At 41.4% G+C, this 23,472-nt stretch overlaps 1 protein-coding gene across 2 annotated transcripts in view; it reads right to left on the bottom strand.

The window, feature by feature from the left end:
• The window catches only part of P4HA1 (prolyl 4-hydroxylase subunit alpha 1), a 57,702-nt gene that overhangs the window by 27,314 nt on the left and 6,916 nt on the right, over positions 1–23,472 (bottom strand). For both annotated transcript variants that reach the window (XM_049789156.1, XM_049789157.1), the window contains exons 2-6: positions 19,062–19,168; positions 15,777–15,873; positions 13,140–13,291; positions 3,811–3,948; positions 1,704–1,943 (exon numbers count right to left, since the gene is read on the bottom strand). In XM_049789156.1, the coding sequence (XP_049645113.1) occupies positions 1,704–1,943; positions 3,811–3,948; positions 13,140–13,291; positions 15,777–15,873; positions 19,062–19,137 (703 nt within the window). In that variant the 5' untranslated portion in view covers positions 19,138–19,168. The remainder of the gene's footprint in view (positions 1–1,703; positions 1,944–3,810; positions 3,949–13,139; positions 13,292–15,776; positions 15,874–19,061; positions 19,169–23,472) is intronic.

The raw sequence follows: 23,472 nt of genomic DNA, 5'->3' as shown, positions 1-23,472 counted from the left end.
ACCCGGGTTCCATCCCTAGCACCCCATATGGTCCCCTGAGCCTGCCAGGAGCAATTTCTGAGCACAGAGCCAGGAGCCTGAGCACAGTCAGGTGTAGACCCCCCCCAAATTTTTTCATTTCTAATATGCCTATAGTTCAGTCTATACAATTCCTGGATTATGCTTATAAAAATACTATATTCAGGGGCAGGAGAGGTGGCATAAGGCTTCTGCCTTGCCTGCACTAGCCTAGGACAGACAGTGGTTCGATCCCAAGCCAGGAGTGATTTCTGAGTGTATAGCCAGGAGTAACCCCAGAGCATCACCAGGTGTGGCCCAAAAACCAAAAAAAAAAAAAAAATAAATAAATACTATATTCAAATATTAGTAATAAAATCCTTATCTTATTTTTCTAAGATTTAAATATGACATTTCAACTTGTTTTCCATCAATTTCAAATCAATTTGTAGAGAAGGCCAAGTCTAGAGGTTTTAATTTAGGGGAAACCAATAACCAGGAATCAAACCTAGAACTTCTCCAGTAAAGAATGCACACAAGAGCTGGAGACATAGCATGGAGATAAGGCATTTGCCTTGCATGCAAAAGGTCGATGGTTCGAATCCCGGCATCACATATGGTCCCCTGAGCCTGCCAGGAGCGATATCTGAGCGTAGAGCCAGGAGGAATCCCTGAACGCTGCCGGGTGTGACCCAAAAAACCAAAAACCAAAAAAAAAAAAAAAAAAAAAAAAAAAAGAAGAATGCACACAAGCCCTTTAAACTATCTCCTCTGCCCTCACTTTACATTCTAACAAACTGTAATATACCAAAAATAACTTTCAAAGGAAATGGAATTATATATAATATGGCAACATTGTAAGTAAACTTTTTTGTGGGAAAAGGGGTTTGGGGCCACACCCAGCAGTGCTTAGGGCTAAGCCTGGGTCTGTGTTTAGGAATCACTCCTAGCAATGCTCAGGGCACCCTGTGGTGCTGGGGCTCAACCCCAGGTCAGCCACATGCAAGGCTGATCTACCCAGACTCTAAACAAACATTTTTTTTTTACTTTTAAGTCTGTAAAGAGCAGAGCAGAGAAATAGCTACTGATAGAGTATTAGGTGTGAAAAAATAAGCTGTCCTTTATTTAGAGGATAAAAAAAAATCTGATAAGGCTACTAACTTTTTGTTTTGTTTTGGGGTCATACCCAAAACAGCAGTGGTCCGGGGTCACTTCTGGCTCTACACTCAGAAATTGCTCCTGGCAGGCTCGGGGACTATATGGGACGCCGGGATTCAAACCACCATCCTTCTGCATGCAATGCAAACACCATACACCTCCATGCTATCTCTCCAGCCCCCCAGGCTCCTAACTTTTAACAAATAAAAACAATAAAATCAGGGGCTGGAGTGGTGGCACAAGCAGCAGGGCATTTGCCTTGCATGCGCTGACCTAGGACAAAACACAGTTCGATCCTCCCTCTCCCTTTCCCCCCCACCCACGTCCCATATGTTCCCCCAAGCCAGGAGCAATTTCTGAGCATACAGCCAGGAGTTACCCCTGAGCGTCATCGGGTGTGACCCAAAAACTTAAAACACCACCACCACCACCACCACCATTAAAACACAATAAAATCTGTAACTGTGTGTACGCCCCCACACACACACCCAAACCCACACCCACACTCATACCCCCCCCCAACAGAGCTACAGATCTAATTTGCGTACCTAGTTCAAGAAGCTGCTTTGTGAGCAAAAGCGCCTTATCCACATCTCCCTGTTGGTATACAGCATAACTCAAATAATCTAGAACAGAGACTTTATCAATAACAGAAGCCTCTCCCTCATCCAGCTGCCGAAGAGCTTGTTCCATCCACAGTTCTGTATGGTAATAGTCGGCTTCTGTATAGGCAACTTTGCCCAATTCAAAACAGTCCTCGACTGTTAGGAAAGATTTGTGCTGTACTCCTAGGGGGAGGAAAATACAGTGTTAAAGACTGTTAAGACTCAATATTATCTCAAGTACAAGTGCAATCCTACTTTGAAGTTCACAACAATCCTGAGGACAGATCATCTTTACTTGTTAAACAAAAGCAGTATTTAGAAGGTAATGATTTATAACAAAAGTTGAACAGTGAATGACAGAAAGTGAGAACCTAAATCTTGAATTACTAGTCGTTGTAGCCATTGTAGCATCTTTTTATTGTTAAATAAAAATCCACTGTACGGAAAGAAACATTTTATCAGTTGACAGACATCTAAGCAGTTACTATATATTTGGCTTTTATGAAAATGCTAATATGAACATTCTGGTACAAGTCTGTGTGGAATATATTTTTACAATTCTTTTATTTATTTTTTTGTTTGTTTTTTTGGGTCACACCCGGCAGCACTAAGGGGTTATTTCTGGCTCTACGCTCAGAAATTGCTCCTGGCAGGCTCGGGGACCATATGGAACGCCAGGATTTGAAATACCGTCCTTCTGCATGCAAGGCAATCGCCTTACCTCCATGCTATCTCTCCGGCCAATTATATGATTTTTGATACGCTGAAGTATGGTCCCTCTAACCCTATTTTGTTGAGTTTGTCCATGAGCTGTTGTTTTATGTTTTTTGTTTTGTTTTGTTTTGTTTTTGGTGGGAGCATATCCCATAGCTCTCAGAGCTTATATTCCTGGATGGTTTGGGGGACTATATGTGATGCCACAGATTGAACCCGACCGTATACAATGCAAACTCCCCAGCCTCTATACTATTGCTCACACCCCAGGTTTTCTCCTTTTATCTCTATAAGTAAAATTAATGGTTTGTCAGACTTTTTCATTCTGTCAGAGATCCAGCTATCAAAACATAAGGGACACAGAAGGGTAAAGTTGGCAGAAAAGCAGGCTTTTTTCAGGAATCAAGAAAAAGCATAAATAAACTGACTTCACATCTTGGAACCTAGAAGGGAAAAAAGAACTAGGAAAATGAAACAATTAAGCCCAAAGTAAGCAAAAAGCAAAAATAAATATTAAAGCAGATAAAAATAGAAAAAAAAATAGTACAAAGAGCAATTGAAAACAAGAAAATTAGGAGAGGTTTAAGAGAAATAACAAAGGCCTGCAAATGCAGAGGGACATCGCTGAGATCTCTAAAGAAACTGAGTACTGAGTTGGTAAAAAATATTTAAATGGCATCCGTTAGGTTGGTAAAAGGGCCTAATACAGGGTTGAAGAGAGTACAGTGGGGTAGGGCGTTTACCTTGCATACTGTCAACCTGGTTTGATCCCTAGCACCACATATGGTCATGGTCCCCTGAGCCCCATCAGGGGCACAGAGACAGGAGTAGCCTTTGAGCACAGCTATGTGTGGTTCAAAATCCAAAAAGAAAAATAAACAAAACAAAAATAAACAAAAGCACATACTTCTTAGCACAGAGGAAAAAAATTGTTTTGTATTTTGTTATAGGCTAAATTTACTTATAATTACTATTAAGTCTTAAATGAAGGGTGGATTGTTTTGTCCTCAAAAGACTATGAAACCATTTAAATTTAGAAATCTCTTTTTTAAATTGATTGATTTCTGGCCCACACCCAGTGGCAATCAGGGGTCACTCCTGGCTCTGCACTCAGAAATCACCCCTGGCAGGCTGGAGATACCGGGAATCGAACAGAGTCCCTCCTGGGTAGACCACATTCAGAGCAAACGCTCTACCGCTATACTATCTCTCTAGCCCCTAAATTTAAAATTTTTACAATAAAAATGCTTTTATTTCCATTATCACTGTCCAATTGGACTATCCATTCACAGAGAAATGAAGCGAGGGGTGTTTGTTCTAAAAGTTCAAGCCTTACCTGGCAGCTTTCCCTTTGAAATGGTGTCTGTGTCCAGATTGTAGGTGTCCTGGAGCCGCAATAGAGCTTTGGCTGCCCCAACCTGGTCCTCATCATTAGGGAAGTACTGTCTCTGAATGGTTAGATTAGAGATAAAACCTTGAAGCAAACAAGAAACAAAAGAAACTCAGGCTTTTCCGGGTTTTTTTTTTTTGGTGGAGGGGGAGAATTTGTGGGAAGGTGGAGAGTGGTCCTTGCCAGAACCCAACACTGGGATCCCAAAGCTAGGAATTTTCCTGACACTAAGCAGTATCTCTAGCCCCAGGACCACACTGCTCTCTGCTACACCCAGAAACACCAGGAATCAAACTTGCTGAAGATACAGGATATTATGGAGCTTCCAATCCTCTCCTTCCTTCTCCTCCCCTCCCCTTCTGTCCCCTCCTCTTCCCCCCTCCCTTCTCCTCTCTTTTTTTTTTTTTTGGTTTTTGGGCCACACCCGGCGGTGCTCAGGGGTTACTCCTGGCTGTCTGCTCAGAAATAGCTCCTGGCAGGCACGGGGGACCATATGGGACACCGGGATTTGAACCAACCACTGTAGGTCCTGGGTCGGCTGCTTGCAAGGCAAACACTGCTACGCTATCTCTGCTTACAAGGCAGACACCTTACCTCTAGCGCCACCTCGCTGGCCCCTTTAATTTGTTTAATCTTGAAAACACCTTTCTAATGCCACTTAAGAAAATCTTGGGAGGAGCCGAAGAGATAGCACAGCAGCATTTGCCTTTGCATTTGCCTTGCATTTGCCTTGCAAGCAGCAGACCCAGGACCAAAGGTGATTGGTTCGAATCCCAGCATCCCAGATGGTCCCCCGTGCCTGCCAGGAGCTACTTCTGAGCAGATAGCCAGGAGTAACCACTGAGTGCCGCTGGGAGTAGCCCAAAAACAAAACAAAACAAAAAAAGAAGTCCACCATTCATATTAATACAATTATAATATAAATGTTTGATAATATGCACTATCCATTAATAAGCTGTATATGAATTTTCAGCCTTTAAGGTATATAACTGTTTATTTTTTATTTATTTTCTGTTAAATCATTACATTTTCTTTCGGTTATTTTTTTTTTTTTTGGTTTTTGGGCCACACCGGGTGACGCTCCTGGCTATGCACTCGGAAGTCGCTCCTGGCTTGGGGGACCATATGGGAAGCCGGGGGATCGAACCGCAGTTTGTCCAAGGCTAGCGCAGGAAAGGTAGGCACCTTACCTCTAGTGCCACCGCCCAGCCCTTCTTTCAGTTATTTTCTATATGAAACTATTATAAACAATCATTGTATTTCACAAATCTGACTTGTTCATTACCTAAAATTCACACCCAGTGGTGCTCAGGAGTCACTCCTGGCTCTGCACTCAGAAGTCACCCTGGCAGCACGGGGACCATATGGGATGCTGGGATTCGAATCACTATCTGTCCTGGGTCGCTGCAGGCAAAGGCAAATGCCCTACCACTGTGCTATCTCTCAGGTCCATTTATTATTTAAGAAAATGTCAGGGCCGAAGAGAGTACTGTGGGTAGAGCATTTGCACTGCACATGGCAGACCTGGGTTCAATCCACGGCATCACATATAAGTAGAGCATTTGCATTGCACATGGCAGAACTGGGTTCAATCCCCAGCATCACTTATGGTTCCTCTGAGTGCATCAGGAGTTATTCCTGAGTACAGAGCCAGGAGTAACCCCTCAGCACTGCCAGATGTGAACCCCCCCAAAAAAGAAAAAAAGTTCAGGCATTTATGTTCATGGAATTGTACAAAAAAAAAATAATAACTATGAGAACCAAAATCCACAGGAAGCATGTATTTTAGTTTTAAGACCAATTCTCAATCACAATAACCAAATGGAATTTTACAAGCAAGTTTACAATTTTTGCAAACCGATGCTTCTTTATAATCCAAAACAGCTGCCAAATTCCTCCCTTTACAAATATACATACAGGGGCAGGAGTTAATAATACAGTGAATTGGGTGCTTGCCTTGCACACAGTCAGCCTGGGTCCAATCCTCAGGAATACCTGAGCACAATGCCAGGAGTAACCTCAGAGAATCACTGAGCGTGCCTCCCCAAAAACCATAAATGTATCATATTATTACTTATAAGCAAAATGGAACAACTACCAGCTATTAGAACAGCAAGTGTCAAGGTTTCTCTTACTTGACAAGGTTTTTCTTACCTGAAAATAATAAATATGTGTGTACAAACACATTTCTACATAGCCTTACAAATGTCTCCAAAGAGGGACCAGAGTGATAGCACAGCTGTAGAGCATTTTTGCCTTGCATGCTGCCAACCTGGAATGGGTCTGGGTTTAATCCCCAGTATCCCATATGGTCCCCCAACCCTACCAGGAATAATTTTTTTATTGTTAATAATATTTCTTTATTTAAGCACCATGATTACAAATATGTTAGTTGGGTTTCAGTCATAAAAAAGAACAACCCCCTTCACCAGTGTAACATTTCACCACCTTGTCTCCCACCTCCCAACTTACCCTGCCTGTACTCAAGATAGGCATTCTATTTCTCTCACTCACTACCATTGTCATTATAGTTGTTAGTGTAGTTATTTCTCTTACTGCACTCACCAATCTTTGTGATAAGCTTCATATCGTGAAGCTAATCTTTATTGTCTCTGGGTATTATTACAATGATGTCTTTTATTTTTCTTAAAAGACATAGATGAGTGAGACTATTCTGTGTCTATCTCTCTCCTTCTGAATTATTTCACTCAGCATAATAGTTTCCATGTCCATCCATATATAGGAAAATTTCATGACTTCGTTTTTCCTGATGGCTCTACAGTATTCCATTGTGTATATGTACCACAGCTTCTATAGCCAGTCATCTGTTGTCAGGTATATGGTTATTTCCAGAGTCTGGCTACTGCAAAAAGCACTGCAATGAATATGGGTGTGAAGAAGGGAATTTTTATTTTTTTTTTTTTTTTTGGTTTTTGGGTCTCACTCGGCAGTACTCAGGGGTTACTCCTGGCTCCATGCTCAGAAATTGTTCCTGGCAAGCATGGGGGACCATATGGGATGCCGGGATTCAAACCACTGTCCTTCTGCATGCAAGGCAAACACCTTACCTCCATGCTATCTCTCCAGCCCTGGCCATTTGTATTTCTTTTCTGAGGAAATATCTGTTTATTTCTTCTCCCTACTTTTTGATGGAATTATCTGTGTCTTGCTAAGTTCTGTCAGTACCTTGTATCAATTAACATAATACACCATATCAACAAAAGAAAAATAAAAGCCATATGATCATATCCATAAAGGCAGGGATAGCAATTGATAAGGTCCAACACCCATTCATGATAAAACTCTCAACAAGATGAGAATGGAAGGAACTTCTCTCGATATAGTCAAGGTCATTTACTACAAGCCAATAGCAAGTATTACACTCAATGAAGATAAATTAAAATCCTTTCCTCTAAAATCTGGTACAAGACAAGGCTACCCCCTCTCACTACTCCTATTTAACATAGTACTAGAAGTACTTGCCATAGTAATTCGGCAAGAAAAAGATATCAAGGGCATCCAGATAGGAAAGGAAGAAGTCAAGCTCTCACTGCTTGCAGATGACTTGCTACTATATTTAGAAAACCCTAAAGACTCAACCAAAAGGCTTATAGAAACAATAGATTCATATAGCAAAGTGGCAAGCTACAAAATTAACACACAAAAAGCAATGGCCTTCTTGGAGCTGGAGCGGTGGCACTAGAGGTAAGGCAGCTGCCTCACAAATGCTAGCCTATGACAGATGGTACAATCCCCTGGCATCCCATATGGTCCCCCCCAAGCCAGGAACGATTTCTGAGTGCATAGCCAGGATTAAACCCTGAGCATCAACGGGTATGGCCCAAAAACAAAAACAACGGGGCTGGTGAGGTGGCACTAGAGGTAAGGTGTCTGACTTGCAAGCGCTAGCCAAGGAATGACTGCGGTTCGATCCCCCAGCATCCCATTTGGTCCCCCAAGCCAGAGGCAATTTCTGAGCACTTAGCTAGGAGTAAACCCTGAGCATCAAACAGGTGTGGCCCAAAAAATCAAAAAAAGCAATGGCCTTCTTTTCTTTTTTTTTTTTTTTTTTGGTTTTTGGGCCACACCCGTTTGACGCTCAGGGGTTACTCCTGGCTATGAGCTCAGAAATCTCCCCTGGCCTGGGGAGACCATATGGGACGCCGGGGGATCGAACCGCGGTCCGTCCTACGCTAGCGCTTGTAAGGCAGACACCTTACCTCTAGCGCCACCTTCCCGGCCCCAGCAATGGCCTTCTTATACACCAATAGCGGTGGCGCTAAAGGTAAGGTGCCTGCCTTGCCTGCGCTAGCCTTGGACGGACCGCGGTTCGATCCCCCGGCATCCCATATGGTCCCCCAAGCCAGGAGCAACTTCTGAGCACATAGCCAGGAGTAACCCCTGTGCATTACCGGGTGTGGCCCAAAAACCAAAAAAAAAAAAAAAAAAAAAGAATAATACCGGGACCCGAAAGATAGCACAGCGGTAGGGAGTTTGCCTTGCATGCAGCTGAACCAGGACGGACAGTGGTTCAAATCCCGATATCCCGTGTAGTCCCCCGTGCCTGCCAGGAGCAACTTCTGAGCACAGAGCCAGGAGAAACCCCTGAGCACTGCTGAGTGTGACCCAAAAACAAACAACAAAAAAAATCCCATTCACATCAATGCCATACAAACTCAAATACCTTGAAGTCAACTTACCGTATTTTCCGGCGTATAAGACGACTTTTGAAACGAAAAAGTCAGCCGAAAATCGGGGGTCGTCTTATATGCCGAGTATATCCCGAAAAACATTTCGATATGCCACTAAACAAAAATCGTCTGGATATTGCCATCAGACGAATTTCCAACTCGATCCTGCATCAATCACTGCAAGGCTGCTCGGATCGCCTCTCTAACTCAGCCAATCCAAGCAGACTTTTGATGCATGCAAATTAAACAATGTTCTGTACCGAATCTACACTGTCAAAAGCCTGCTCAGATCGGCCAGAGTCAGAAAGGAAGTCTATGACAGTATAACCTTTGAACCTTTGCTTGTTGTGATTGGCTCACTGTGGTACATACAGTTGCAGCACAGGAACATTCTGTCTGATACAGCAAATATAGGCCTAACCCTATGTTTTAATTGTAAAATTAGGGGGTCGTCTTATACGCCCGGTCGTCTTATATGCTGGAAAATACGGTAACTAAGGAGGTGAAGGGTCTATACAAAGAAAACTGCAAAACACTGCTTAAGAAAAAAAAGAAGATGCCCGGAGAAAGAGCACAGCGGCGTTTGCCTTGCAAGCAGCCGATCCAGGACCAAAGGTGGTTGGTTTAAATCCCAGTGTACCATATGGTCCCCCCGTGCCTGCCAGGCGCTATTTCTGAGCAGACAGCCAGGAGTAACCTCTGAGCAGAGGGGGCCGGAGAGATAGCATGGAGGAAGGTGTTGGCCTTGCATGCAGAAGGTCAGTGGTCCAAATCCCGGCATCCCATATGGTCCCCTGAGCCTGACAGGATTTCTGAGTATAGAGCCAGGAATAACCCCTGAGCGCTGCCAGGTGTAACCTAAATAAATAAATAAACAAACAAACAAATAAATAAAATAAAGAAAGAAATAAAAGGGGGCCAGAGAGATAGCATGGAGGTAAGGAAGGCATTTGCCTTGCATGCAGAAGGATGGTGGTTCAAAACCCAGCATTCCATATGATCCCCCGAGCCTGTCAGGAGCGATTTTTGAGCGTAGAGCCAGGAGCAACTCCTGAGCACTGTCGGGTGTGACCCAAAAACAAAAACAAAAAAAAAAAGAAAAACAAATAAAAGAGGACACAGGAAATGAAAACACATACCCTGCTCATGAATTGGGAGGATTAACATCATTAAAATGGCAATATTCCCCCAAAGCACTGTACAGATTAAATGCGAATTCCTCTAAGGATACCCATGACATTCTTCAAAGAAGTGGATCAAACACTCCTGATATTCATTTGGAACAATTAACACCCATGAATAGCAAAAGCAACCCTTAGGAAAAAGATGGGAGGTATCACTTTTTTGGTTTTTGGTTTCTGGGTCACACCTGGCGATGCTCAGGGATTACTCCTGGCTCTGTGTTCAGTAATCACTCCTGGCAGGCACAGGGGACCATATGGGATGCCAGGAATTCGAACCACCATCCATCCTGGATCGGCTTTGTGAAAGACAAACAAACACCTTACTGCTGTGTTATATCTCCAGCCCCCACTTTCCCCAACTTTAAATTGTACTACAAAGCAATAGTCATTAAAACAGCATGGTATTGAAATAAAGATAAGACCCTCAGATCAATGGAATAGACTTGAGTATTACAATCAATTAAGTCTTTGATAAAGGGGCAAGAAATGAAAAATGGGGCAAGGAAAGCCTCTTCAACAAGTGGTGCTGGGACATCTGGTCAGCCACATGTAAAAAAGCAAACTTGGGGGGCCGGAGAGATAGCATGGAGGTAAGGTGTTTGCCTTTCATGCAGAAGGTCATCAGTTCCAATCCCGGCGTCCCATATGGTCCCCCAAGCCTGCCAGGAGCGATTTCTGAGCATGAAGCCAGGAGTAACCCCTGAGCGCTGCTGGGTGTGACCCAAAAACCAAAAAAAAAAAAGAAAAAAGAAAAAAGAAAAAGCAAACTTGGACCCCCATCTAACACCAGGCATAAAGGTAATCTAAATGTATTAAAGACCTTGATATCAGACCCCGAACCATAAGATATACAGAAGAGGGGCTGGAGAGATAGCATGGAGGTAAGGCGTTTGCCTTTCATGCAAGAGGTCATCGGTTCGAATCCCAGCGTCCCATATGGTCCCCCGTGCCTGCCAGGAGCAATTTCTGAGCATGGAGCCAGAAGTAACCCCTGAGCACTGCCGGGTGTGACCCAAAAACCACAAAAAAAAAAAAAAAAAAAGATATACAGAAGAACATGTAGGTAAAACATTCCATGACATTAATATTAAAGGCATCTTCAAGAAAGAAACACCACTGTCCAAATAAGTGGAAGCAAAGATAAACAGATGAGACTATATTCAACTGAGAAGCTTCTGCACCTCAAATGAAATAGTGACTAGAATACAAAGGCCACCCACTGAATGGGAGAAACTCTTCACCCAATACCCATCAGATAAGAGGTTAATATCTAAGATATACAAGGTACTGACAGAATTTAGCCAGGAGTGATTTCTGAGTGCACCTGAGTGTGGAGAAAAAAAAGTCTTCAAAGGGGGCTGGGAGATAGCTCAATGAGCAGGGACACCTGTCTGGCAAGGAGGCCCTGAGTACTTCTGGGCTGGCCTTACTGGTACCCAGCACTGCAGGGACTGAGCAGTTCAGGATCCTGGAGTCCAGTATTAATGTCTTGGACTAGATGACTGAGAATTGCTGAAAGTAACCCAAACGCTGCTTGGGCGGTCCCCACAACCAGGAAGGCAGAGAGACAGGGAAGAGGATGGGACAGGGAAAGGCATGTGTTCTGTCAGAGGGAAATGACAACAGTCACTTCTCTTGTTATGAAGAGGCACTCAAGATCCTTGCCTTAGAACTTTTGTTTTCCACTTCTGTCCTGTAAAGCAGTTTCCTTTACTTCTCAGCAACCCTGGCATATTTCTTTCTTACTAGTATTGGTTGTGGAGTCACACCTAGAAGTGCTCAGTGGACACAAGATCCTGCACACATAGTACATGCCCCATCCCTCTGAGCTACTACAGCTGTCACCTCAGTCCCTTACTTCTCTGTTTTCTGTCACCTTTTCATCTCACACATTTTTAAACCTCTACTATGTAGTAGGTATAATCCCTTTATTTACGTAAAAATGCAGATTTCATTTTATGTCTATTGCTAAAATTTCTACACTATCTCAGTACTCTAGCTGGAGTACTATTTTACTTAGAAAGACATTCAATGTTGCTCTACAACTTCAGGTTGTTTTTTGTTTCGTTTTGTTGTTTTTCATTTATCACCTAAACAAACAATCCCAAAAGTAGTTTTCAACCCCTTTACATCTTACAGCCCTAGACCACACTACAACTCAGTGACTAAAGACCTTGCCACTCCCAATACATGAAATTAATTCAGGGACAGAAAGGAGTCAGAAGCCAGGCATTTGTCTCACATGCAGCTTCAGTGGCTGTGATGCTGGTTTGAATCTCTAAGCAAATCAGGGGTGGCCCAACCCCTCCCCAAATCTAATTAAATATAGGGCAGAAGAGAGCAATGCTCGGCACATAACGTGTTTCCCTGAGCATCACTAGTAACAATAAAACAGAAGTTGCACCGAGCACACCCAGTGTAGTCCCTAAAGAAGCAAAATTAAAAGATTTACTTAAGGGGCTGGAGAGATAGCATGGAGGTAAGGTGTTTGCCTTTCATGCAGGAGGTCATCGGTTCGAATCCCGGCATCCCATATGGTCCCCCGTGCCTGGCAGGAGCAATTTCTGAGCCTGGAGCCAGGAATAACCCCTGAGCACTGCCGGGTGTGACCCAAAAACCACAAAAAAAAAAAAAAAAAAAAATTTACTTAAGTTAGTTTTTAAATATTAGAATCCTAAAATGGGATCCTAAAATAGGGATCTGAGTGATAAGAGAACAGGTAGGGTGGGTATTTGCCTTACACTCAGCTGACCCAGGTTCAATCCTCAGCTTGGTATAATGGTCCCCTGAACAACACAAGGAATGATTCCTGAGTGTAGAGCCAGAGTAAATCCTGCGTACTGCCAAGTGTGGCCCAAAAATAAAAAAATATAAAAAAAAAAAATTACCTTAGAAATAAAACTATACTTCAAATAAACAATTTACTAGATTTCAAAAGCACTGATACTAATCAATAGCAGAAATTAATTTTTAACAAAGCTTTATTTGTTTTTTATCCATTTTTTAATCAAGAAATTCAGGATCTATATTAAGTACACACCCCAAGAAAACTGAACATCTGTGTTTCAAGTTATAAAACTGAACACTGGGGCCAAAGCAATAGTATAGCAGAGAGAGCATTGGCCTTGTACATGGCCAACGTGAATTTGATTCCCATCATCCTTTAAGTCCCCGGAGCCTGCCAGGAGTGATTTCTGAGCACAGAGCCAGGAGTAACCCCTGAGCACCAATGGGTATAGCCCAAAAACAACAAACAGAAACAAACAAACAAACAAACAAAAATACCCTGAGTACTAACTGTTTTGATAAGTGAATTTATCATTGAATTTGCTTCTCTACAGTTACTAGAACGATAGCATCTGCCCTCTTTCAAAGTCATTAATCTTATCATCAGACTCACCATCTGACATATCCTTAAGGACCAGACTCTCCAACTCACTCCATTCAGTGTTCAAACGTTTCATTAACTTGAATGCATTTACAGGGTGCCCAACAAATGCTTCAGGATCTTTTGCTGCTGTATTGGTTAGTCGATCTAACTTCTCTGCCCAGCTAAAGACATAAAGGATATATATATGTATATATATATATACACACTTAGTAAGATAAAAAACAGAATTTAGTCAATTCAGAGAGAGACAGAGAGAGAACACAGTGGCTTACAGACTTTAAAGTTAAATCTAAATTTAAAAAAATTTTTTCATATTTTTTCCAAAAACAGAACTATCAAGACCGCCTCTGTGCCTGAAGGAGGTCTACAAGGACATCTCACCACCTTTGGGGCATGTTACGATCAAAGACTGAACCATCTCCTGAGCCCTACAAGTAATTTGGGATCAGTCCTGGCAATACCTGAGGGAATGTATGTGGTAATGGAAATCAAATCAGGGCTAGCCCTAGCAAGGAAAGCACTTAATCCCTTAAGTGCTTAATGAAATCAAGCACACCAAAATTTATATTCTATCCATTAAATATTTGGGGGGGGGCGGCACACCCGGCAGCGCTCAGGGGTTACTCCTGGCTCTGCACTGAGAAATCGCTCCTGGCTCCCAAACCCACGTTCATTCTGGGTCAGCCATCTGCAAGACAAATACCCTACTATGCTACCACTCTTGCCCATATACATAGAAAACTTTTTTTTTTTTCTTGTTTTAGTTTTTGGATCACACCCGGCAACACACAGGGATTACTCCTAGCTCTATGCTCAGAAATTGCTTCTGGCAGGCTCAGGGGACCATATGGAATGCCGAGATTCAAACCACCACCTTTCTGCATGCAAGGCAAACAACCTACCTCCATGCTATCTCTACGGCCCCCAGAAAACTATTTATAAACCAAAAACTAGTTTATAGTTAAATAATATTTATTTAATATTATTAAATAATAAATCGCATAGAGCCAGGAGGAACCCCTGAGCGCTGCCAGGTGTGACCCAAAAACAAACAAAAAAACTAATATTTGATAAAAACTACCAATTAGTGAACATTTCTCAAAAACAAACCCCACAAAACACAAAAAGTAGAAATTAAACATATGACAGTAATTCCACTTCTTGGTATCGAGCCCAAGGAACCAAAACATCTACTCAGAATATTGAAGGGCTGGAAAGATAGCAAAGAACCTTGCCCTGTATACAATTATTTTGTTTTGTTTTTTCGTTTTATTTTGTTTTTGGGTCACACCTGGCAGTGCTCAGGAGTCACTCCTGGCTCTACGCTCAGAAATTGCTCCTGGCAGGCTCGGGGGACCATATGGGATGCTGGGATTTGAACCACTGTCCTTCCGCATGCAAGGCAAACACTCTTCTCCATGCTTATCTCTCCAGCCACCCTGTACACATTTTAATCCCTGGCACTCTGTATTAGTCCTGTGAGCCTGCCAAAAGTGATCCCTGAGTGCAGAACCAGGAGTCAGCAGTGAGCAAGATAGGTATGCCCCCCCAAAAATAAATAAATAAATAAAGGTTTTAAATAAATAAATTTATTTTATAAATAAATAAAAGATGGACAGATGAAAGTAAAAAAGGGAACATCTGTACTCCTATGCTCAATGCAGCACTATTCACATTAGGCAAATATGGAAACAACCTGTGTCCAGAAATTCAGGTGACTGCATAAAGAAACTGTAGTACGTCTACAAACTGGAATACTACCTGACTGTAAGAAAAGCTGAAATCATGCAAAATGCTGCTACAAGGATAGCTCTGTTAAGTATCCTGCTAAGTGAAGTTATCAGGAGAGAGACTGACAAAGAATCTCATAAACAAACACAAAATAAAGAAACATAGTAGAGAAATAACAAATGCCCAAAGGCAACAGAAATTGAAAGCTGGTCTTCAGTGGAAAGGACATGACCAGGGACACTGGTACAATGGTGGAGGGAAATGGTCTTTATGGGGAAGGTGTGGTGTTGTTATGAGATGCATGAAACTCTATCAGTCACAATATTGCAAATCACAATTATCTTTTATTTTAATATAAGATTTTTTTTAAAAAAGAAAAACTTTCTATTAAATATTAACCATATTACAACTGTGTTGCCTAATACACTGGATTAAACAGAATTCAGAAATTGATTCAGATAAAATTAGAGGGTACACTCTATTAAAAATCCCTTTGTAAAATTGTCAGTTAACATCTTACATTTATATCATATTCTCTTGATCCATGCTCTTCCTCACAAACTCTTAGCCCAGAACTAACTCCTGTTCTGTGCTTTTACTTAATGTTTTTCAGCTGGATTTGAAAAACTAGTAAGATGAGTCAGAGAGATAGCACAGCAGTAGGGTGTCTGCCTTGCACGCAGCCGATTCAAACCGATGATGGTTTGAATCCCTGCATGTCATATTGATCCCCATGCCTGCCAGGAGTGATTTTGGAGTGCAGAGCCAGGAGTAACCCCTGAGCATCTCTGGGTGTGACCCAAAACAAAACAAAACAAAAACCTAATACGATGGCTTTCAGTTCTATTGAAATAATGGGTTAGCTTCCAAGGGAAAATATCCAGATAGAATCAGAATCAAAGTGGTAAAGCTTACATTTTTATTTGTTCTAATTTGTCTTCTTCTGCCTTTATATAATCTTTCAGAGATGTCAACAGATCTTTCTCAGTATGAATCAAATCAGTCATCTGACCTAGAAGGAAGAGAAGGAGAGGAGGTTATCAAATTCCACCATTTAGTCAGTGGTCAAGCCCTGGATCCACACCCTTGCAACACTGAGAGCAGCCCTGGAGCTCCAAAAGACACTGCCAGGTGCGGCCCCCAGCCCCACTGCACAATGAGCATTGAACTGTCCAGTCCAGTCAACTGAGGACACCAGGAGCGGCCTATGGCTCTAATCACCAGTTGGGAGCTCTCAAAAAATAAAAACAAGGGCCGGAAAGATAGCAAAGTGATAGAGCATTTGCCTTGCATGCAGCCAATCCAGGACGGATGGTGGTTCAAATACTGGCATCCCATATGGTTACACACACACACACCGAACCCCTAATCCCTGAGCACTGCCAGGTGTGACCCAAAAACAAAAACAAACAAACAAAAAAAATACCACTAGTATTTATCAACAACACATGCGTCTTAGAAGAACCTAAGAGAAATCTGTGATGCTTCATCCTATAAGATGTAACTAGCATGACCAGACTTTTTTAACCAGACAAATAAGGCCCACACAAAATTTTTTAACTTATAGGGGCTAAATCCAATGGTGCCTGGGGAGCTCATGTGGTACCAGGAATGTAATTCAGGCTCTTCACTCAACCCAAGACTAAGTAAGCCCCTAAGCGATCTCCCTAGCTCCCACAAAACTTTCCTAGTTATGTGTTGCCATACTTATTTTGAAGTTTCAGAAAATGTGCGATCTTGAACTATCTTAAATTATTCTGGCAGGGCCGGAGAGATAGCATAGCAGTGTTTGCCTTGCAAGCAGCCGACCCAGGACCTAAGGTGGTTGGTTCCAATTCCTGGCATCCTATATGGTCCCCTGTGCCTGCCAGGAGCTATTTCTGAGCAGATAGCCAGAAGTAACCACTGAGCACCACCAGGTGTGGCCCAAAAACCAAAAACAAAAACAAAAACAAAAACAAAAAAAAACTTTCATCTGAAAATTAATTTTTAAATGACAACACACGGTTTTCCAAGGATCAATATTTCTTTTTCCTGCTATACCCAGCCCTGTCTTACATCAAATAACAAAAATTAAATGTTATTCAATAAACAAAAGTCACTGTGATAATATTTTACAGCTGAAACTCAAATGGAACATTTAGTTTTTTGTAGTTAGCTGAGACAGCTCACAGTTTTCTACTCAGAAATTAGGTGCCATGGATATACTACTATGTTTTACAACTTTAGTTCAACAATGACATAAGATTAAAACTAGCCAACTGGGGGCCGGAGAGATAGCATGGAGGTAAGGTGTTTGCCTTTCATGCAAAAGGTCATCGGTTCGAATCCCGGTGTCCAGTATGATCCCCCATGCCTGCCAGGAGCAATTTCTGAGCATGGAGCCAGGAGTAACCCCTGAGCACTACCGGGTGTGACCCAAAAACCACAAAAAAAAAAAAAAAAAACAAACAAAAAAAACTAGCCAACTGGTACTCAATCAGAAAGCATTCGCTTCAAATAGGTTCAGTCCCCAATGCACACAAGAAGTACAGACAACACAGCTCAACTGAGTGATAAAAAAAAAATCTCGTTTAGAACAAAGTATACATACAGGAAAATGTTAAATGATCCACATCAAACTAGAAGGAATATTTCAAAAGGAAGGACATATGGAAATCTTACATGCTACTTTTTAACACACAGTTGAGTGTGAAGTCTAAAATTTTTACTGGGCATTAGGAAAGGCCATCCAATACACTAAAATATTTTTAGATGGACCCACTTTGATTGTGGACCAATCTTTGATAGGATTTTCTAAATTTTCAAATCTGAAAGTGTAAAATGCATTGATAGTAATAAAAAGTAATTTTAAGATAAAAGAAACTGAATTTTTTTTTCTGGGCCACACCCAGCATAGCTCAGGGTTTATTTCTGGCTTTGTACTCAGGAATCACTCCTGGTAGACTCAGAGGACCATATGGGATGCTGGGGACTGAATCCAGATCAGCGGCATGCAAGGCAAATGCCCTACCCACTGTACTATTGCTCCGACTCCCCCAAAAATTGAACTTTTAAAAAAGACATACATTACAAGGGGCAGGAGTTTTCAGCCTCCAAGAAATCACTTGTGTTGTCTTTAATGGTTTAAAAACATTTTTTAAAAAATTGTGAGGGCCGGGCAGTGGCGCTGGAGGTAAGGTGCCTGCCTTGCCTGCGCTAGCCTAGGACGGACCGCGGTTCGATCCCCCGGCGTCCCATATGGTCCCCCAAGAAGCCAGGAGCAACTTCTGAGCGCATAGCCAGGAGTAACCCCTGAGCGTCACAGGGTGTGGCCCAAAAAACCAAAAAAAAAAAAAAAAATTTGTGAGATTTTGCAATGCTAACTAAATGGTGAGACGATACCAGAAGACACTATACACCACTTGGACTTCAACATAGGACCTGTACAGAAACCAGGATCTATAACTACAGAAACCTGACAGCAACAACTGTGATGGTGAAGAGCTGATACTGGGACCACACAGAATGACTATGGGGTTGAACAACTTAGTATGCCAGGAGCCTCAAGTTGGTCTTATGCCAAAATACCTCAGGGGTAAGATCTCCGTTTTCCTTCCAACTTCTTCCATATTTTGCTGTGCCTATGCAAACAATACACACATCTTTTTTTTTTTTTAGTGTATCTCCCACCTCTAAAGAAAAATAAAGGAGCACACTAAACTTTCAGCTATTGTAATAACAACTTTATTGGTGATACAATAATTTTCACGAATATAACTGCTAATGAACTCTCCCTTTTTCCAATTCTTTTTTTTTAGATTCTCTACTTTCTTTCTATTTTTAATAACTTTGCATTCTGTCATCCTGAAACAAATGTATTATGATCAGTTATGTCAACTGTGTAACACATTTTCTCTAAATGAATAAATTAAAAAAGAAAAAAAGAAAAATATGAGGGGCCAGCAAGGTAAGGTGTCTGCCTTGCAAGTGCTAGCCAAGGAAGGACCTCGGTTCGATCCCCCAGCATCCCTAAGCCAGAGGCAATTTCTGGGTGCTTAGCCAGGAGTAACCCCTGAGCATCAAATGGGTGTGGCCCGAAAAACCAAAAAAAAAAAAAAAAAAAAGAATAAAAAGAAAAAAAATATCACAAATTTAATTTTAAAAAAAAAAAGTGAAATTTTAAATAACAATATAAACCCCAAAATAGTTAAAACTTACCAATTGAAGTAAAAAAGCCCGGATGTGCCAAAGACTTGGAAAGCAGACTCCCTACTACTAAGATACACCAGATCATCTTGAAAGACTTAATTTGCAGATTCACACACCTACAAGAGAAATATGGCCATTATCAAACAAACAACAAAAATTATTTTTTTTAAAAGGATAGGAAAAGTTCCTATTTTTCCTAAGAACAACATATATATCAGACCCCACGGTAGTTGTTTTAAAAAGCCAACTCTCGGGGGCCGGAGAGATAGCATGGAGGTAAGGCATTTTCCTTGCATGCAGAAGGACAGTGTTCGAATCCCGGCATCCCATATGGTCCCCCTGCCTGCCAGGAGCAATTTCTGAGCGTAAAGCCAGGAGTAACCCCTGAGCACTGCTGGGTGTGACCCAAAAAAAAACAAACAAAAACAAAGCCAACTCTCACAAAATGATTTAATAATCTCAGTAAATATTTGAGGGGAGCCCTCCCAAGCAGTTCTCAGAAGGTCTGGGACCACATTTCATGACTCTTGGCCAACCTGCCTAGTGATCCAACCTAAGTGACTAAGGCTCAGATCCTGGGTACCAGGGGAGTATCAGTCCCCCCAAGAGTTCTTGAGGACATCCAAGGCCAAACCCAGTGATATTTGTTGGACCATGTGGTGCCAGGGATAGGACGAAGGTTGGGTTCTACTTATGGAGTACTAACTTGAAATTTTATATTAAAGAAAACATACATAGGGGACGGAGCAATAGTACAGTACAACAATAATACAACGGGCATTTGCCTTAAATGTAGCTGACCCAGGACGGACCTGAGTTCGATTCTCATTATCCCATATGGTCCCCCAAGCGTGCTAGGAGCAATTTCTGAGCATAGTGCCAGAGTAACCCCTGAGGGATGCCAGGTGTAGCCCAAAAACCTAAATAAATGTTTAAAACTAAAACATACCGTATTTTCCGGCATATAAGACGACCCCTAATTTTACAGTTAAAACATAAAGTTAGGCCTTTATTCGCTGTATAAGACAGAACATTCCTGTGCTGCAACTGTATGTACCACAGTGAGCCAATCACAATTAAGCAAAGGTTCAAAGGTTATACTGCCATAGACTTCCTCTCTGACTCTGACCAATTAGAGCAGGCTTTTGACAGTGTAGATTCGGTACAGAACATTGTCTAATTTGCATGCATAAAAAGCCTGCTTGGATTGGCTGAGTTAGAGAGGCGTGATTTGTGATTTGTGCAGGATCGAGTTGGAAATTCGTTTGATGGCAATATCCAGACAATTTTTGTTTAGTGGCATATCGAAATGTTTTTCGGGATATACTCGGCGTATAAGACAACCCCCGATTTTCGACTTTTTTTTTTGTTTGTTTCAAAAGTCGTCTTGTACGCCAGAAAATACAGTACATGTTTGCTATCTGATAATTTGCAGTGATAATTCAATCTGAGTTTGTTTTTCCCCTTGGTTACTACAATTAGAGTAACTGAATAGCTGTGGCACTTTCCCAGTCTGAGAAGTCATTCTTCCCTGTGATACCAATCTAAATCATTAACTTCCCTTCAAAATAAATCTCTTGGGGCTGAAAATAATATAGCAGGGAAGGTACTTGCCTTGGCCACAGCCTACCCAGATTCTATCTCCAATCTCACCACGGGTGATCACTGAGTGTAGAGCCAGGAAAAAGCCCTAAGCACAGCCAGAAGTGGCCCCAAAGCAAGTAAGAGTGAGAGAGTGAGAGAGAATATGTGTGTATGTAAACAAGCATGCTCATGCCTCTTTAAAATTTAAATATCACCAAAATACAATATATTACTTATATTAGAATTTTTTTTTTCTTTTGGTTTTTGGGCCACAACGGTGATGCTGAGGGTTTACTCCTGGCTATGCACTCAGAAATCGCTCCTATGGGGACCCTATGGGATGCTGGGGGATCGAACCGTGATCTGTCCTAGATCAGCTGCCTGCAAGGCAAACGCCCTGCTGCTGCACTACCACTCTGACACCTAGAATATATTAAAAAAAAGAGTTAAGCTTTCTCATTAAATCTTTACATTCCGGGCCGGAGCAGTGGTGCAGAGCGGTAAGGCATCTGCCTTGTTGGCGCTAGTCTAGGACAGAACAGGGTTTGAACCCCCAGTATCCCATATGGTCTCCCAAGCCAGGAGCGATTTCTGAGCACATAACCGGGAGTAACCCTGGAGCGTCACTGAATGTGGCCCAAAAAAACAAACAAACAAACAAACAAAAAACAAAACAAAAAATCTTTACATTCCTCATTGTTTTTTATAATTTTCGGCGTCACACTGGCAGACTCAGTCAGGCAAAGCAGAGCTGGTCTCCCTTGCCAGCAACTGCCAGGCCCCAAAGAAACGAGTATTAAGCACAAACTGGTGTCCAGCTCATCTGTGGACAGAATAAATCAAGTACAGAACAAGAAGGCACTGGAGTTTGCATATGAACTATCACTAATCCTGGGGGCTGTTATCACTGAGAAAAGCATGACAGAGGAGACTGGTAAAGAGTGTATCAGGCATTTTCAGTAAGAAAACTGCAGAAAAAAAAAAAAGAAAACTGCAGAGCTTAGTTGAAAATGAACTACTAACTTCACTGAAAGGACCAGTGCGATTTGTCTTCTTATCTCAGATGCTCTACATATAGATTCCTCAGCCTACTTTATAACTGTTTTTGAGGGGAGGTTAGCAAGTGGCAAGTACTGAATCCAGGGCTTCTACTAGCAAAGTGTGTGCCCTGGAACCAATGCGTTGACCCTGTGGTTTTGCTCCGTTTTTTAAAACTATAGTAAACAAACCCTGTCTTTTACTTTGAGTTCAGCAATATTGTCTTTTCTAGAATGAATCGTTACATTTCTACAGTTTTCTTTATCTCAGTAATAGATTCCCATTGATGATTAGTGTCTGATTAGTGTCTCTCAGTTCCACCATCACCTCTGTAACAAATAACATCCAATCAACATCTCTTAAAACAACAGATCCTGGTTACCCTGAAAAGCTTCCTAATCTGAATAAACTAATAATAATCAGCATACTTTTTCCCTAATTCAAATCTCAATGAAAACAGATTACTAAAGAAACTGGCCTTCTGGAAGTACTCCTAAATTTCCTCTTTCAAGTTTTCTGCACATTTCCAGATAGTTCTAGAAATGCAGTAGTGAAAAACACTGCTCTCTTGGCTGCTTTACAGTAACTCGTTGGGAAAGCTTCTAGAATGCAGCAGATGTAGACACTTCCTTTCCTGAGCTCCTGCCAAAGCATGAGTCTTTTTTGGCTGGCTGAGGAGTCTAGAATCTTCTACTTGAACAGATTTCTGCTGTAGCTTTTTTTCATGACTAAAGTCTTATTTCCAGAAAATACAGATGTTTTTGTTGTGCTAACAAAAAGTTAATCTGAAATGCTGTTGAAATGTTTAACTGATGACAAAGTTTATGTCTGTGTCAGATAAGAGGTTATCATTTTATCATTGGTGTAGTCACTTAAGTTTCTGTCAATTTCCATCATTCTTAATACTAAAATAAATCAAGAACCATTAGCCTACAAAAACTACTATAAACTTATTAGGAATGCTCAATATGAATCAGTGATAGGAAGTGGGCAGAGCACTTGCCTTGCATGTATGTGGTCAACTGGGTTCAATCACTGGTACCTTATATGAACCCCTGAGCACCATCAGATATGATTTCCAAGCACAGAGCCAGGAGATTAAGCTCTGTGGATCACGAGGCATAGCCCAAAAACCAAATATATATATAAAATTTCCCAAGACAGGTGTTCATTGGCACAGTCTCATGTATACATTGCTTATTAAAAGAATTAAATGTAAGGCTATATTCTGTGTAGTTTCAACTATGTGATATTCTGAAAAAATGCAAACTATGGAGATAATAAAATGATAAGCAGGAAATAGGTAAAATTGGGGGAATAATAGTGGAACACAGAATTTCAGAGGCAGTGTGATATGGGTTAATGTGGTATATTAATGATATAGAGTATATCAAACATGTATTGTAAATGTAATCATGAATTTATCATTTACTGATTCCTTAATTATTTTAATTGTCTTGAGTATATATATATATATATATATATGTATGTATGTGTATATATATATAGTCAACCATGTTGACAATTTTGTGGTTATATGCTTGCTTTCTTCAAAGCTTATCAACTGTGCAATGTAAATATGCAAGTTTATTATGTATCAGTCACATCTAACAAGTTATAAAATATATCACTTATTAGTGATTATCCTTTTTGGTTTGGTTTGGGTTTTGGGCCACACCCAGAGGCAAGTTAATCCTGGCTCTGAGACCAGAAATTGCTCCTGGCAGGCTCGGGGGACCATATGGGATACCAGGGATTGAACCTGGGTCCATCCTACAGCTGTGCTCTCTCTCCAGCC

This window comes from Suncus etruscus, chromosome 15, assembly GCF_024139225.1.
Source record: "Suncus etruscus isolate mSunEtr1 chromosome 15, mSunEtr1.pri.cur, whole genome shotgun sequence".
Classification (NCBI taxonomy): domain Eukaryota; kingdom Metazoa; phylum Chordata; class Mammalia; order Eulipotyphla; family Soricidae; genus Suncus; species Suncus etruscus.
The sequence above is the reverse complement of the archived record's forward strand: the minus strand, read 5'-3'. Positions and strand labels throughout refer to the sequence as shown.